Here is an 18,382-nt window from a genome sequence, read left to right on the forward strand (position 1 = left end):
CCAAATGGAATTGGGGGTCCTCCGGGGGTCCCCAAAGTCCTCCAGGGGTCCCCAGAGTCCTCCACGGTTCCCCAAAGTCCTCCAGGGGATCGCAAAGTCCTCCAGGGGACCCCAAATGGAATTCGGAGTCCTCCAGGGGTCCCCAAAGTCCTCCAGGGGTCCCCAGTCCTCCAGGGGCCCCCAAATGGAATTGGGGGTCCTCCAGGGGTCCCCGAAGTCCTCCAAGGGACCCCAGAGTCCTCCAAGGGACCCCAAATGGCATTGGAGGTCCTCTGGGGGTCCCCAAAGTCCTCCAAGGGACTCCAAAGTCCTCCAAGGGACCCCAAATGGCATGGGGGTCTTCCAGGTGTTCCCAGAGTCCTCCAAGTGACCCCAAATATCACTGGGGGTCCTCCGGGGGTCCCCAGATGTCACCAGGGTCACCCAGGCCATTCCAAGAATGTCCCCAAGTTGTCATCTGGGGTCCTCCAACCACTCCAGGAGTGCCACCTGGGTCCTCCAAGGTGTCACCGGGGGTCCTCCAACCACTCCAGAAGTGTCACTTCAGTCCTCCGGCCACTCCAGAATTGTCAGCAGGGGTCCTCCAAGATGTCACTTTAGTCCTCCAACCACTCCAGGAGCATCACTTCAGTCCTCCAAGTGACACTGGGGTCCTCTGGGTGTCCCCAAGGTGATACCAGGGACCCCTGCCTGTCCATAAGATGTCACTGAGGTCCCCCAAGATGTCACCGGGGGTCCTCCAACCACTCCAGAATTGTCATCGGGGTCCCACAAAGTGTCGCTCCGTGACCACCACTGAGGTCCTCCAAGGTCTCACTGGGGTCCTCCAAGATGTCACTGCGGGACCTCCAACCACTCCAGGACCACTGCTGGGGTCCTCCAAGGTGTCACCGAGGTCCCCCAAGGTCTCACTGGGGTCCTCAGAAATGTCATCAGGGTCCCCCAAGGTGTCACCATGGGACCTCCAACCACATCAGGACCACCACCAGGGTCCCCCAAGGTGTCACTGGGGACCCCCAAGATGTCACCGGGGTCCTCCAACCACTCCATAACCACCACTGAGGTCCCCCAAAGTGTCACTGGGGGATCCCCAACCTCTCCAGAAATGTCACCGGGGTCCCCCAAGGTTTCACTGGGGTCCCCCAGAATCTCACTGAGGTCCTCCAAAGCATCACCAGGGTCCCCCAAGATGTCACCAGGGGTCCCCAACCACTCCAGAAACGTCACTGGGGTCCCCCAAGGTGTCACCAGGGCACCTCCAACAGCTCCATGACCACACTGAGGTCCCCCAAAGTGTCACCAGGGTCCCCCGAGGTGCCACTGGGGTCCTCCAACATCACACCGGGGTCCTCCAAAGCATCATCAAGGTCCTCCAAGGTCACACTGGGGTCCTCCAACCACTTCATAACCACCGATGTCCCCCAGAGCACCACTGGGGGGTCCCCAACCTCTCCAGAAGCGTCACTGGGGTCCCCCAAGGTGTTACCAGGGTCCCCCAGGGTGTCACTGGGGTCCTCCAAGGTCACACCAGGGTCCTCCAAAGCATCACCAGGGTCCCCAACCTCTCCAGAAACACCACTGGGATCCCCCAGGGTCACACCAGGGTCTTCCAACCACTCCATAACCACCACCAGGGTCCCCCAAGGTGTCACATCACAGTCCTCCAAGATCACACCAAGCTCCTCCAAAGCATCATCGAGGTCCTCCAAGGTCACACTGGGATCCTCCAACCACTCCATAACCACCAGGGTCCCCCAAGGTGTCACCTGGGTCCTCCAACCGCTCCATAACCACCACCAAGATCTCCCAAAACGTCACCGGGGGGGGTCCCCAACCTCTCCAGAAACGTCACTGGGGTCCCCCATGGTCACACCAGGGTCCTCCAAGGTCACACCAGGGGTCCTTCAACCACTCCATAACCACCGAGATCCCCCAGAACATCACCGGGGGGGTCCCCAACCTCTTTAGAAACGTCACTGGGGCCCCCCACGGTGTCACCACAGTCCCCCAAGGTGTCACTGGGGTCCTCCAAGCATCACCAGGGTCCCCAAGATGTCACCAAGGGTCCCCAACCTCTCCAGAAACGTCACCGGGGTTCCCCAAGGTGTCACCAGGGTCCTCCAAGGTCACACCGGGGTCCTCCAAAGCATCGCCAAGGTCCTCCAAAGTCACACCAGGGGTCCTCCAACCACTCCATAACCACCGAGATCCCCCAGAACGTCACCTGGGGGGGGAGGGGAGGGGGTCCCCAACCTCTCCAGAGCGGGGGGGATAGGTGAAGATGGGAGGCTGGAGGAAGGGTGGGGGGCCACGGCGGGCGCCTCACTTCTGTCTCTGGAAGAGGAAGAGGCGCAGGTTGATGTTTTTGGCCGCCAGCAGTTTGTTGCACTCCACCGAGTCGACGATGGGCAGCGGGACGTAGTCGGTCTCGTTGCTCTCGTTGGTGAACACGAAGTGGTAGATGACCGGGTTGATCTGGACGTCGTCGTAAGGACCCTCGAGGAGGAGGAAGGAGCATTCGAGGGGGGAGCTGACTTTGCTCTTGAGGATGAGCTGGAAGGAGAGGGTGCGCTTGCAGGAGAGGTTGGGGTTGCGTTCGGAGTCGTTGACTCGAGCCTTCAGCACCCAGGTCTGGTTGAGGACCGTCAGCCTTTGGGTCTCGTAGTACAGCCGGGTGATGAAGTCGTCCGTGCGGTAAGGGCGGAACTGAACCTCTGTATGGGGGGAGATGGGGGGTGAGGGGGGCTGGGGGGCACTGGGGGCAGTAGGGCCATTGGGGGCAATGGGGCCACTGGGGGCGATGAAGTCATTTGTGTGGTAAGGGCGGAACTGAACCTCTGCATGGGGGGACATGGGGGGTCAGGGGGGGCTGGGGGGCATTGGGGGGAGGGGGGCAGTAGGGCCATTGGGGGCAATGGGGCCATTGAGGGCAATGGGGGGTGATGAAGTCACTTGTGTGGTAAGGGCGGAACTGAACCTCTCTGTATGGGGGGGAGATGGGGAGTGAGGGGGGGCTGGGGGGCATTGGGGGTGATGGGGGCAGAGGGGGTAATGGGGGCACTGGGAACACTGGGGGCTTTGGGGGCAGTAGGGCCATTGGGGGCGATGGGGACACTGGGGGTTTTGGGGACAGTAGGGCCAATGGGGGCACAGGGGACAATTGGGGGTGATGAAGTCATTCGTGCGGTAAGGGTGGAACTGAACCTCTGTATGGGGGGAGATGGGGGGGTGAGAGGGGGCAATGGGGACAGAAGGGGTAATGGGAATACTGGGGGCTATGGGGGCAATGAGGACATTGGGGGCTATGGGGGTAACGAGGACATTGGGGACACTGGGGTTTTGGGGTAGAGCCATTGGGGGCAATGGGGACATTGATGACAATGGGGGACAATGGGGGGTGATGAAGTCATTCGTGTGGCAAGGGTGGAACTGAACCTCTGTATGGGGGGAGATGGGGGGGGGGTGAGGAGAGTTGGGGGGCATTGGGGGTGATGGGGGAATAGGGGGCTATGGGGGCAATGGGGGATATAGGAGGTTTGGGGGCAAAGGGGGGTAATGGGGGGGTTGGGGGATATGGGGACAATGGAGGATGAAGGGGTGATGGGGGCAATGGGGGACATTGGGGGGCAATGGGGACTGTAGGGACAATGGGGGAACAGTAGGGGCATTGGGGGCAATGGTGGTATTGAGGGCATTGGGGGGCAATAGGGGGCAGGGGGGGCAATGGGGACATTGGGAATATTCGGGGCACTGGGGGTAATGGGCACAAAGGGGACATTGGGGGCAGTGGGGATACTGAGGGCAACGGGGACATCTGGGGACATTAGGGATTATGGGGGCGTTGGGGGTGATGGGTGCATTGGGGACATTGGGGGCTATTGGGGGACGTTTGGGGGATATGGGGACACTGGGGGATACAGGGACATCATGAGGACATTGTGGGATGTGGGGTCATTGTGGACAGGGGGACACTGTAGGATTTGGGGACACCGTAGGGACATCACCCCTCTTGGAGGGGTGGGGGTTCAGTGGGGACATTGGTGGCATTGCTGTCACCCCCCCCATTGGGCCCCAAATGTCACCGAGGTCCCCCAGTTGTCCCCAGTTTGGCATCGGTGTCCCCTCACCCCTCCAGGACCCCCCACCCCACCTCCCCCCAAGGGGTCTCCGGGGGTCCCTCCAACCAAAGCTGCCATATAGGGCCCCCATCCTATATAGGGATGGTGAACGGCCTCGTTAGTGGCTGACGACCCCACAACACGGGACAGGGACTCCAGTGGGGACCCCAAAAGGGTTCCCAAAGCAATGGGAAATCCCATGGGAGCCCCAGTAAGATTCCAATGGGAACCACAATGGGAACTGCAGTGGGAATCCCAATGGGAATCACAATAGGAACTCCAATAAGATCCCAACAGGAACCCTAATGGGAAATGGAACTGGAACCCACAAGGGATCCCAATGAGAACCGCACTGGGATCCCAATGGGAACCCCAACATGAACCCCAATGGGAACCCCAATAAGATCCCAATGGGAACACAGTGGGAATTCGAATAGGAACTCCAAAAGGATCTCAATGGGAACCCTAATAGGAAATGGAACAGGAACCCACAAGAGATCCCAATGGGAACTGCAATGGGATCCCAATGGGAATTCCAATAGGAACCCCAAAAAGATCCCAATGGGAACTGCAGTGGGAACCCCAATGGGAACCCCAATAAGATCCCAATAGGAATTCAAATAGAAAACCCCAAAAGTATCCCAGTGGGAATGGAAACAGCAATGGGAATCCCAATGGGAACCACAATAAGATCCCAATGGGAATCCTAATGGGAAATGGAACTGGAACCTACAAGGGATCCCAATGGGAACTGCAATGGGATCCCAATGGGAATTCCAATAGGAACCCCAAAAAGATCCCAATGGGAACGCCAATAAGATCCCAATGGGAATTCAAATAGAAAACCCCAAAAGTATCCCAGTGGGAATGGAAACAGCAATGGGAATCCCAATGGGAACCACAAGGGAAACCCTAGAAGTAATGGCAATGGGAGCCCCAATAAGAACCCCAAAAAGAACCCCAATGGGATCCCAATAGGATCCCAATGGGAACCCTGTGGGACATGGAGCCAAGACCCCATAACACAGAGCCACCACCCCATAGGACCCCCCATGATAGTCACCCTATGGGTGCCACTACCACCCCATAAGTTCCCCCACCACCCCAGAGGACCCACCACGATGCCACCACCCCATAGGTGCCCCCAACCACCCTGTAAGTTCTCCCACCACCCCATAAGTCCCCTCATTACCCTATAGGAGCCACCATTACCCCATAGGTGTCCCCACCACCCCATAGGATCCACCACGATGCCACCACCCTATGGGTGCCCCCACCACCCCATAAGTTCCCCCACCACCCCATAAGTCCCCCCACCAAAATGCCATCACCCTATAGATGTCCCTACCACCCCATAGTTCCCAACACCACCTTATGGGTCCCCCCACCACCACCCCATAGGATCCACCATGATGCCACCACCCTATGGGTGCCCCCACCACCCTATGGGGTCCTACCACCACCCCATAGGACCCACCAGGATGCCACCACCCTATAACATGATGCCACCACCCCATGGGTCCCCCCACCACCCCATAAGTTTCCCCACCACCCCATAAACCCCATCACCACCCCATAATTGCCCCATCACCACCCTGTAAGTCCCCCCACCACCCCATGGGTGCCACCGCGATGCCACCACCCCATACGTCCCCCCACCACCCTATGGGGTTCCACCACCACCCCATAGGACCCACCACGATGCCACAACCTTATGGGTTCCCCCCCTCCATCCTATGGGTCCCCCCACCACCCTATGGGTGCTCCCACCACCCCATAGGTCCCCCCACCACACTATGGGACCCACCACGATGCCACCACCCTATGGGTCCCACCACCACCCTATGGGGTCCCACCACCACCGCATAGGACCCACCACAATGCCACAACCTTATGGGTTCCCCCCCTCCACCCTATGGGTCCCCCCACCACCCTATGGGACCCACCATGATGCCACCACCCTATGGGTGCCCCCACCACCCAATGGGTGCCCCCACCACCCAATGGGACCCACCACGATGCCACCACCCTATGGGTCCCACCACGATGCCACCACCCCATGGGTGCCCCCACCACCCCGTAAGCCCCCCGTTACCCGTGTATCCGATGTTCTCGTAGCTGAGCAGGCTGAAGATGCTGTTGTAGAGCTGCATCTCCTTTTTCCGGCTCTGGTCCATCTCGTCCAGGATCTCCATCAGCTCCTTGCCCGTCTTGGTGGGGTGGGTGCACTCGGCCTCGTGCACCGTCAGCTCGTGGAAGGGGCCCTGCCAAGGGCAGCCGATGCGCTTGTATTTGCACTGGGTCACCCTGGGGGGGGAAAAAGGGGGGGCTCGGGGTCAGGAGGGGGAGAAAAGTGACCCCAAAGCGGCCCCAAGTGGGCGTAAGTCACGGTTATGGTGGTTCTGAAGGGAAGGGGTTGGGGTCTGTTGAGCTCACGGGGACACAAGTGTCCCCAAAGCGGCCCCAAAGCGGCACTTTAGTAGGGTGGTCATAAAGGGATGAGATTGGGGTCTGTTGACCCCATGGGGACAAAAGTGACACAGAAGTGACCCCACAGTGCCACCAAATGGGAATAGATCGTGGTTATAGAGGTTCTAAAGGGAAAGGGTTGGGGTCTGTTGACCCCATGGGGACACAAGTGACCCCAAAATGCCACCAAATGGGCACAGGTCTTAGGAAGGGTGGTCATAAAGGGAATAGGTTGAGGTCAGTTGACCTCAAGTGGCCATAAATGGCCCCCAAGTGCCACCAAATGGACACAGGTCTTGGGAAGGGTGGACATGAAGGGAATAGACTGGGGTCTGTTGAGCTCGTGGGGACAAAAGTGACACAAAAGTGACCCCAAATGGGAACAGGTCTTGGTTATAGTGGTTATGAAGGGAAGAGACTGGGGTCTGTTGACCCCTTGGGGACAAAAGCGACACAAAAGTGACCTTAAAGTGCCACCCTGAGAGCACCACGACCCCACAGCGTGACCCCACAGTGACACCACAACAGGACCACGCTGGGACCCCACAGCGTCACCCCATCCCATGGTTCCACCACAACCCCACAACACCGTGACCCCAGCACAACACCACAACCCCAAAACACGATCCCACAACCCCACAACCCTTTGATCCCACAACACTGTGACCCCACACCATGATTCCACCACAACCCAACGCTGGGACTCCACAATACTGGAACCCTACAGCCCCACCCCAAAGACCGTGACCCCACAACACTGTGACCCCACAACATCGTGACACCATGACCCCACCACAACACCAAGACCCCACCACAACACCGCAACACCATGACCCCACAACACCCCAACACCGTGACCCCAACCCAACACCCATCCCATGACCCTGACCCCACAACACCACAACCCCACAACACCACGATCCCACTCCATAACCCACCCCATAACCCCAACCTCACCCCATGACCCCACTTCATGACCCTGACCCCAACCTGTGACCCCACCCCATAATCCACCCCATACAACCCCATATATCCCTATGTAACCCCACAGACCCCCCCATAAAAACCCCACCTATCACAGCACTCCCCGCTCTGTTGCCTCTCCAGTGCGGCCCTGGGGAACTGCTGCATGCAGCCACAACCCCATAACCCCATAACCACCCCATAACCCACCCCATATGACCCCATACAGCCCCATAGAACCCCACAGACCCCCCCATACCCCCACCTATCACGGCACTCCCCGCTCTGCTGTCTCTCCAGCACGGCCCTGGGGAACTGCTGCATGCAGCCACAACCCCATAACCTCATATCCGCCCCATAACCCACCCCATACAGCCCCATAGAACGCCACAGACCCCCATGAAACCCCACAGACCCCCCCATACCCCCACCTATCACGGCACTCCCCGCTCTGCTGCCTCTCCAGCATGGCCCTGGGGAACTGCTGCATGCAGCCACAACCCCATAACTACCCCATAACCCACCCCATACAACCCCATACAGCCCCATAGAACCACACAGACCCCCATAGAACCCCACAGACCCCCCCATATCCCCACCTATCACGGCACTCCCCGCTCTGCTGCCTCTCCAGCACAGCCCTGGGGAACTGCTGCATGCAGCCACAACCCCATAACCACCCCATACAGCCCCATAAAGCCCCATAGACCCCCAGGGACCCCCCCATAAAAACCCCACCTATCGTGGCACTCCCCGCTCTGTTGCCTCTCCAGTGCGGCCCTGGGGAACTGCTGCATGCAGCCACAACCCCATAACCCCATAACCACCCCATAACCCACCCCATATGACCCCATACAGCCCCATAGAGCCCCACAGACCCCCCCATACCCCCACCTACCATGGCACTCCCCGCTCTGCTGCCTCTCCAGCACGGCCCTTGGGAACTGCTGCATGCAGCCACAACCCCATAACCACCCCACACAGCCCCATAAAGCCCCATAGACCCCCAGGGACCCCCCCCACACCCCCACCTATCGTGGCACTCCCCGCTCTGGTGCCTCTCCAGCACAGCCCTGGGGAACTGCTGCATGCAGAAGCCGCACTCTGCCGGCAGCTCGCTCACGGCCTTTTCCACGGCCAGGTTGCGGCAGCACAGCGCCTTGCTGATCTCGCAGCGGCAGTTGGGACAGGTGGCCTGCTCCTCCTTCAGCCGAGCGTCCGCCAGCAGGTGGATGAAGCAGCCGGCGCACATCAGGTGGCCGTTGGTGCACTGAAAGGGACGGGTTGGGAGCGTTGTTTTACCTGCCGGGACCTGGCAGGCGAAGCTGGATCGGTCCGGGCCTCTGTGAGCTGCTAGGACCTTTCCATCGTCTTCAAGGACTTTCCAAACCATCCCTAAAGATGTTATTTTACTGTGAGCTGTAAGGACCCGTTTGTGAGCTGCAAGGACCTTTCCAATCCAACCCTACTGAGTCCATGCCTCTGTGAGCTGCAAGGACCTTTCCAATCCAACCCTATTGAGCCTATGCCTCTGTGAGCTGCAAGGACCCAACTGTGACCTGCAAGGACCTTTCCAATCCAATCCTACTGAGTCTATGCCTCTGTGAGCTGCAAGGACTTTCCAACACATCCTGGACTGAGTCTACATCTCTGTGAGCTGCAAGGACCTTCCCAAGAAGCAGCCGGCGCACATCAGGTGGCTGTTGGTGCACCAAGAGGGATGGGTTGGGAGCATTGTTTTACCTGCCGGGACCTGGCAGGCAAAGCTGGATCGGTCCAGGCCTCTGTGAGCTGCTAGGACCTTTCCATCGTCTTCAAGGACTTTCCAAACCATCCCTAAAGATGTTATTTTACTGTGAGCTGTAAGGACCCGTTTGTGAGCTGCAAGGACCTTTCCAATCCAACCCTACTGAGTCCATGCCTCTGTGAGCTGCAAGGACCTTTCCAACTAAATGCAGTCTATGCATCTGTGACCTGCAAGGACTTTTCCAACCCAATCCATCCCATGCTTCAGTGACCTTCCAGGACCTTTCCAACCCAAACATTCCAAGGCTCTCTACCCTACCAGGACCCTTCCAACCCAACCTTTTCACACTTCTGTGACCTTCCAGGACCTTTCCAACCCAACCCAGCCTATATCTCTATTACCTTCCAGGACCTGTCCAACCCAACCCACCTGTACCTCTATAACCTTCCAGGACCTTCCAACTCAACCATTCCAAGGCTCTGTGACCTTCCAGGACCTTTCCAACCCAACAGTCTGTACCTCTATAACTTTCCAGGACCTTCCAACCCAATTCAGCCTATATCTCTATAACCTTCCAGGACCTTTCCAACCCAACCATCCCGTGCTTCTGTGACCTTCCAGGACTCTTCCAACCCAACACACTCTTACCTCTACAACCTTCCAGGACCTGTCCAGCCCAACCCACTCTGTACCTCTATAACCTTCCAGGACCTTCCAACCCAACCATTCCAAGGCTCTGTGACCTTCCAGGACCTTTCCAACCCAACAGTCTGTACCTCTATAACTTTCCAGGACCTTCCAACCCAATTCAGCCTATATCTCTATAACCTTCCAGGACCTTTCCAACCCAACCATCCCGTGCTTCTGTGACCTTCCAGGACTCTTCCAACCCAACACACTCTTACCTCTACAACCTTCCAGGACCTGTCCAGCCCAACCCACTCTGTACCTCTATAACCTTCCAGGACCTTCCAACCCAACCATTCCAAGGCTCTGTGACCTTCCAGGACCTTTCCAACCCAATCCAGTCTGTACCTCTGTAACCTTCCAGGACCTTTGCAGGCAAACTAATTAGGGAGGTCCCACTGATCACGTGGGTGGGGGGCCTAATGAGGGAGGGGAATTAATTAATCCAAGGTGGGGGGGGAGGGGAGGGGGTCCCTTTCATGCAAATACGGGATGGGACTAATTGGGGGAGGGTGATTAATTAATTAGTGGGGTCCCAATTACCCACATTTGGGGGGGGAGCTAATTGGGGCAGGGGGACTAATTAAGGGGGGTACACTAATTAAAGGGGGTCCTTGTCAGCCATATGGAGGAGGGGGAACGACTAATTAAGGGGGTGGACACTAATTGGGGAGGGTCCTCATTACCTATGAAGGGGGGCAATTAATTAGGGGGGGCACTAATTAGGGGGCCCTTGTTATGCATGTAGAGGAGATATTAATTGGGGGGGACGATACTAATTGGGGGGGTCCCCTTTGCCCACATGGGGGGGGACTAATTAGGGTAGAATTAATTTGGGGGGGGGACTAATTAGTGGTGGACTCACTAATTGGGGGGGTCCTCGTTACCCATGGGGGAGGGGGGAAGGACATTAATTGGGGGGTCCTCGTTACCCATATGGGGGGGAGGGGGGGGCAACTAATTAGGGGGCACTAATTAGGGGGGATCACAGTCTCCAAAAGGGGGGGGGAGGAACTAATTAAGAGAAGAACTAATTGGGGAGTGGGAGGGGGGGGGTGACTAATTGTGGGGTCCTTACCATGCAAATGAGGGGCAGGACTAATTGGGAGGGGGGGGGAATGCTACTTGGGGGGGGGGGGTCTTAATTACTTACATGGGGGGGACAGCCATTAATTGAAGAGGGTCTCTGTCAGTCACATGGGGGGGGGGACTAATTAGGGGAGAAACTAATGAGGGGGGAGGGACTAATTAGGGGAGAGAATAATGAGGGGGGAGACACACTAATTTCGGGGTCCCTGCCACCCATATGGGGGGGGGGGACAATTAATTGGGGGAGGGGACATTAATTGGGGGAGGGTCCTCATTGCCCATATGGGGGGGGAGCGTAACTAATTAGAGGAGACACTAATTAGTGTGTTTGGACTAACTGGGGGGGCGATCTTTGTTTCGCATGTGGGGGGGGAACATAATTAGGGGGGGCACTAATTAGCGAAGGGGGCACTAATTGGGAGGGGGGGGGTCCCAGTCTCCAAAAGAGGGGAGGGGAGGGGGGAGTGGAGTGGAACTAATTAGGAATGGAACTAATTAGGGGGGGGGTCACTAATTGAGGTGTCCTCATTGCCCACATGGAGGGGGATTAATTGGGGGGGGGGAATTAATTGGGGTGGGGGTCACTTTAAGTGATCTGTGGGCCCTATTTTATGCGGGGGGGGGGGGGGCATAGACTGTGACCCTATGGGGGGGGTGACCCCTTTTTTTGGGAAGGGGGGGCTGTGACCCCTTTATGTGCCCTATGACCCTTTTTTTGGGGGGGGGCTGTGACCCCTTTATGTGCCCTATGACTCTTTTTTTGGGGGGGGGCGCTGTGACCCCTTTATGTGCCCTATGACCCTTTTTTTTGGGGGGGGGCGCTGTGACCCCTTTATGTGCCCTATGACCCTTTTTTTGGGGGGGGGCGCTGTGACCCCTATATGGGGGAGGAGGGGGGTTGTGACCCCTTTTTTGGGGGGAGGGGGGAGCTGTGATCCCTTTATGTGCCCTATGAGCCTTTTTTGGGGGGGGGCAGACTGTGACCCCTTTTTTGGGGGGGGTTGTGACCCCTTTAAGGGCCCTATGACCCCTTTTTTTGGGGGGGGGGCACAGACTGTGACCCTATTTAAAGGGGGGGAGCGGGAGGGGCTGTGACCCCCTTTTTTGGGGGAGGGGGGGCTGTGACCCCTATAGGGGCCCTGTAACCCTTATTTTTTTTGGGGGGGGGGAGGGCACAGATCTTATTTTGGAAAGGGGGCTGTGACCCCTATTTGGGGGGGGGCACACAGACTGTGACCCTTTTTTTAAGGGGGGGGTTGTGAGCCCTTTAAGGGCCCTATGACCCTTTTTGGGGGGGGGATGGAGATTGTGACCCCTTTTCTTGGGGGGGAGGGGCTGTAACCCCTTTAAGGGCCCTATGACCCTTTTTTTGGGGGGTGGGGGGGCACAGACTGTGACCCTACTGGGGGGGAGCAGAGAATGTGACCCTATTTTGGGAGGGGGGGGGAAGAGGAGTGGGGCCTGTGACTCGTTTTTCTGGGGGGGGACGGGGAGGGTGGTGACCCCTTTAAGAGCTCTACGACCCTTTTTGGGGGGGGGGAGTCGATGGTTCTTTGCAGGGGGGGGACGACACAGATTGCAACCCTATTTGAGGGGGGGGCTGTGACCCCTTTAAGGGCTTTGTGATCCTTTTTGGGGGGGCTGTGACCCCCTTTTTTGGCGGGGCGGGCTGTGAGCCCTATAGGGGCCCTGTAGCCCTTATTTTTTTGGGGGGGGGGAGGACACAGACTGTGACCCTATTTAAGGCAGGGGAGCGGGGGGGGCTGTGACCCCCTTTTTTGGGGGGCGGGGGGGCACAGACTGTGACCTTATTTTGGGAAGGGGGCTGGGACTCCTATTTGGGGGGGGGCTTTTTTGGGGGGTCCCATAGAGCATAAATGGGGCTGAAAAGGGGGGGTCTCTCAGACTGGGGGGGGCCATAGAACATAAATGGGGGTGGAGTTTCCCGTTTTGGGGGGGGGGGGGTCCCAGAGAGCATAAATGGAAGGGGGTGGGGTCTCTCAGCTGGTGGGGTTCCTGTTTTGGGGGAAGGGGGTCTCTGCTGGGGGGGGGGGGTGTCTCAGAGAGCATAAATGGTGGGGGGGGTCCCATAATATTGGGGGGTCCCATTGAACATAACTGGGCGTTTTGGGGGGGGTCACTGACAGGGGGGTCCTATGGAGCATAAATTGGGGGGGTCTCTTAGACTGGGGGGGCCCATAGAGCATAAATGGGGGCGGCCCCTGTATTTGGGGGGGTCCGTAGAGCATAAATGGGAGTGAAGGGGGGGTCTCTCAAACTGGGGGGGTTTCCTGTTTTGGGGGGGGTTCCGTAGAGCATAAATGGGTGGGGGGGATCTCTGCTGGGGAAGGGGGGTGGTCTCAGAGAGCATAAATGGCACGGGGGGGTCCCATAATATTGGGGGGGGTCCCATAAAGCATAAATGGGGGTGAAAGGGGGGGGGGTCTCTCAGACAGGGAGGGTCACATAAAACATAAATGGGGGGGGGGGGGCATAATATTAGGGGAGGGGGTGGGGGGTCCATAGAGCATAAATGAGGAGGGGGTCCCATAGAACATAACTAGGGACTTTGGGGGGGGGGGGGGTCACTGACAGGGGGGTCCTATGGAGCATAAATTGAGGGGGGGGTCTCTCAGACTGGGGGGGCCCATAGAGCATAAATGGGGGGGGTCTCATTGCTGGGGGGGAGTCCTGTTTTGGGGGGGGGTCCCATAGAGCATAAATGGGGGTGAAGGAGGGGGGTCACTGCCTGGGGGGGGGCCTATGGAACATGAATGGGGGGGTCTTTCTGCTGGGGGGGTGGGAGGGGGGAGGGGGTCACATAATATTGCGGGGGGCTCATAGAATGTAAATGGGGGTGAAAGGGGGGGGGGTCTCTCAGACTTGGGGGGTGGTCCCTCATGCCAGGGGGTCCCATAGAACACAATGGGGGGGGGTCCCCCTCTGTCCTGGGGGTCTCCTATAGAACACAATGGCAAAGGCTCTGTCCTGGGGGGGCCCCATAGAACACAATGGGGAGGGAGGGGGGGCCATTGAAGACAACATGGGGGTGGGGTCCCTCTCTATGGGGGGGTCCCATAGAACACAATGGGGGGGGTCCTCTCTATGGGGGGGGGTCTCATAGAACACAAGGGGTGGAAGGGGGGGAATGGTCCCCTTGAACACAATGAAGGGGGGGGGCCCTCTCTATGGGGGGGTCTCACAGAACACAATGGGGGGCCCATATAACACTATGGGGGGGGGAAGATCCCATTGAGGAGAACATGGAGGGGGGGGCCCTCTCTATGGGGGGGGGGGTCTCATAAGACACAACAGTGGGGGGAGAATGGTCACACTGAAGACAACATGGGGGGGCCCTGTTCTCGGGGGGGGTCCCATAGAACACAGTGGGTGGGGGGGGGGAATGGTCCCATAGAACACAATGGGGAGGAGGGGGTCCCTCTGTATGGGGGGGGCCCTCTGTGTTGGGGGGGTTCCATAGAACACAATGGCATGGGGGGAGGGAGGGGGGATGGTGCCATTGAACACAATGGGGGACGCTGGTCCCTCTATATGGAGGGGTCCCAAAGAACACAATGGGGGGGGTCCCTTTTCCCGGGGGGGGAGGGGGGGGTCTCATAGAACACCATGGGTGGGGTGGGGGGAGGAAATGGTCCCATTGAACACAATGGAGGAGGGGGTCTCATAGAACACAATGGGGGGTCCTAAATAACACTATGGGGGAGGGGGGGGCAGGTCCCTCTCTATGGGGGGATCCCATAGAACACAAGGGAGGGCGAGGGGGGGGGGGTCCCTCTTCCCAGGGGGTCCCATATAACACTATGGGGGGGGGGAAGATCCCATTGAAGACAACATGGGGAGGGGGTCCCTCCCTATGGGGGGGGGGGAGTAGAACACAACGGGGGGGAACGGTTCCATTGAAGACAACTAAGGAGGGGGTCCCTCTTCCTGGGGGGGTCCCAGCGAACACAATGGGCAGGTTCTATAGAACACAATGGGGGGGGGGGGGGGAGAAGGTCCCATTGAAGACAACATGCAAAATGGGGGGGGTCCCTTTTCCTGGGGGGTCCCATATAACACTATGGGGGGGTCCCTCTCTATGGGGGGGGGCCCCATAGAACACAACAGGGGGCGGGAGGGGGGGAGGGAATGGTCCCACTGAACATAATGGAGGGGAGGTCCCTCTTCCCGGGGGGGTCCCATAGAACACAGTGGGGGGGGTCCCATAGAACACAACGGGGGGGGGGGGAATGATCCCATTGAACATAATGGAGGGAGGGGCCCCTCTCTATGGGGAGGGGCCCCTCTCTATGGGGAGGGGCCCCTCTCTATGGGGGGGTCCCATAGAACACAACGGGGGGTGAGGGGGGGGTGAACGGTCTTATTGAACATAATGGAGGGGGGGGTCCCTCTTCCCGGGTGGGCCCCATAGAACACAATGGGGGGGTCCCTCTCTATGGGAGGGTTCCATAGAACACTATGGGGGGGGGGGGTTTGCTCTTCCCGTACCTGATAGACGGAGGCTTTGGGCAGATCGAGGCAGACGGTGCAGCAGAGCACGGAATGCAGCCGCTCTTCCAACTTGCCGCTGCCCGCCGCCCCCTCCGCCCCCCCCGCTCCGCTCCCCGCCGCCCTCAAACGTTTCTTCGGCGGCGCGTCCGTTTCGGGTCCCGCCTCCCCGTGCGGCCTAACCCCTCCCGCCGTTCCTCCTCCACCGCCGCCTCCTCCTTCTTCTCCGTTCCCCGTTTCACCCGAAGCAACGGCCGGACCCGGAGCCGCCGCTTGCGGGGCGGCGGAGGCTGCCGGACCCGCCCCGGCCTCGCGTTCCTCCGCCGCCGACATCGCTTTAACCGCTTCTCCCGGCCGCCACAGCCGCCGCCATCTTGGCCGCCCCCCGCTTCCGGTTTCTTGAGGTTTCGACCAATAGGAAGCAGACGGAGGCGGGGTGAGGCGAGGGGTTGACCAATAGAAGGAAGAAGTTCCGAGGGGATTTCCGTCGTGACGTCAGAGAGACGCGCGGGGTGGAGGAGGGGAGGGGTGGGAGGGGACGGGTGGGGGGCGGAGCTTCCGGCGTGAAGGTGGGAGGGGACCAATGGGGGAGGGCTTTGGGGCGGGGCTTCCGGCGCGACGGTGGGAATGGACCAATGTGAATGGGAACTGGGCGGAGCCTGGGAAGGGGGCGGGGCTACGGGAGTGGGGCGGCCCAGTAAGGACCAGTAAGAGTTGTTATACACCGGTATGGACCAGTATGGACCAGTGCAGCCCAGTATGGCCCAGTCAGAGCCAGCACACAGCCCAGTATGGCCCACTGAGCACCAGAATAGCCCAGTGTGAATCAGAGCGGCCCAGTCCAGTATGGACCAGTATGGACCAGTACCTCCCAGTATGGACCAGTATGGGCCAGAACACAGCCCAGTGCCATCCAGTATGGCCTAGTGAGCACCAGTACAGCCCAGTATGGATCAGGGCAGCCTGGACAGGTATGGACTAATATGGACCTGTATCTCCCAGTATGGCTCAATGAGCACCAGTACAGTCCAGTATGGACCAGTATGAACCAATACATACCAATGATGGCCCAATATATCCCAGTACAACCCAGCAAGAGCCAGTACAGCCCAGTATGGACCAGTAAGGCCCAGTACAGTCCAGTACAGACCAGTATGGGCCATTATGAACCAGTATGGCCCAGTACAGACCAGTATGGGCTATTATGTACCAGTATGGGCCAGTACAGACCAGTATGGGCCATTATGAACCAGTATGGCCCAGTACAGACCAGTATGGGCTATTATGAACCAGTATGGCCCAGTAGACACCATTACTCCCAGTATAGGCCAGTCTTCCCAGTATATCCCATTACATTCCAGTTCCCCCATAGACCCATTGGCCCTATAGATGCCATCAGCCCCATAGAAAACGTTGATCCTATAGAACAAACTGACCCCATAGAACCCACTGACCCCATTGGCCCCACAGACCCCATCAGCCCCATAGAAACCACGGACCCCATTGACCCCACTGACCTTATAGACACCACCAGTCCCACTGACCCCATTGACCCCATAGACCCTATAGAACCCCCTGACCCCATAGAAACCATTGAAGCCACTGACCCTATAGACACCACCAGCCCCATTGACCCTATTGACCCCATAGACCCTATAGACACCATCAGCCCCATAGAGAACATTGGCCCCATTGACCCGATTGACCCCAGAGACCTATAGAACCCGCTGACCCCACAGAGCCCACTGATCCCACAGACCCCATTGACTCCACTGACCCCACTGACCCCATTGATCCCACAGACTGCACTGACCCCATTGACCCTACTGACCCCATAGACCCCATAAGACCTCACTGACCCCATTGACCCCGATGACCCCACTGACCCCATAAGACTCCACAGACCCCGTTGGCCTTAAGCGACCCCACAGATCCCACTGACCACACAAAGCCCACTGATCCCACTGACCCCATTGACCTCATTGACCTCAATGACCCCATTGACCCCACAGATCCCATTGACCCCACGGACCCCACAGATCCCAATGACTCCAGTGACCTCACTGACCCCACTGACCCCACTGACCCAGATGACCCCACTGACCCCATAAGACTCCACAGACCCCATAAGACTCCACAGACCCCATTGACCTTCAAGCGACCCCACAGATCCCACTGACTGCACAAAGCCCACTGACCCCACTGACCCGCAAATCCCATTGACCCCATAGATCTTATAGACCCCACTGACCCCACTGACCCCATCAACCCCACAGACCCCACTGACCCCATAGAGTCCACTGACCCCACAGACTCCACTGATCCATTGACTCCACAGATCCCACTGACTCCACAAACCTTGCAGACCCCATTGACCCCACTGACCCCACTAACCCCACTGACCCCACAGACCCCATCCACCCCACAGACCCCACAGACCACACAGATCTCCCCTACAGCCCGGAAACCCCATAGCAGAGTCCATCCCCCACCCCCCCAACCTCCACCCCATCCAATCCCAATCCCAAATCCCAAATCCCACCCCCTCCCCACCCCCACCCCATCCCACCCAAATCCCAATCCCATCCTCTCCCCTCTCCCGGCCCCACCTCCCTATAGGGCTGCCCCACCTCCCTATAGGGCCGCCCCACATCCCCTCCCCACGCGCTCCTCACCCCACAGCCGACTCCGCTCCTCACCCTACAGCCGACCCCAAATCTCACCCTACAGCCGACCCCACACCCCATCCCCCCCCAGCCGACCCTCAACCCCACACCTGACCCCATATCCCAAAGCTGAC

At 58.6% G+C, this 18,382-nt stretch overlaps 1 protein-coding gene across 1 annotated transcript; it reads right to left on the minus strand.

The window, feature by feature from the left end:
* Nucleotides 1–382: 382 nt before the first annotated feature.
* Nucleotides 383–15,991, minus strand: ZFTRAF1 (zinc finger TRAF-type and ring finger containing 1). The gene is made up of 4 exons (XM_090138269.1): nucleotides 15,583–15,991; nucleotides 8,582–8,820; nucleotides 6,214–6,425; nucleotides 383–2,714 (listed from the first exon to the last, which is right to left on the minus strand). Exons 1-4 carry the CDS (start codon nucleotides 15,913–15,915, stop codon nucleotides 2,323–2,325), a joined length of 1,176 nt encoding a protein of 391 aa, XP_089994395.1. The 5' UTR covers nucleotides 15,916–15,991; the 3' UTR covers nucleotides 383–2,322.
* Nucleotides 15,992–18,382: the final 2,391 nt, after the last annotated feature.

Source organism: Phasianus colchicus, chromosome 3 (genome assembly GCF_987193195.1).
Source record: "Phasianus colchicus chromosome 3, bPhaCol1.hap1.1, whole genome shotgun sequence".
Lineage (NCBI taxonomy): Eukaryota > Metazoa > Chordata > Aves > Galliformes > Phasianidae > Phasianus > Phasianus colchicus.

Bases quoted from the DNA above. Each gene is read 5' to 3' on its own strand.
- ZFTRAF1 (XM_090138269.1), bottom strand. From the start codon at position 15,915: ATGTCGGCGGCGGAGGAACGCGAGGCCGGGGCGGGTCCGGCAGCCTCC. The intron at 6,426-8,581 runs GTGGGGGTGTGG...TTCCCCCCCCAG, and splicing joins AGCGGGGAGTGCCACGATAG to GGTGACCCAGTGCAAATACA. The intron at 2,715-6,213 runs GTAACGGGGGGC...CCCCCCATACAG, and splicing joins CGAGAACATCGGATACACGG to AGGTTCAGTTCCGCCCTTAC.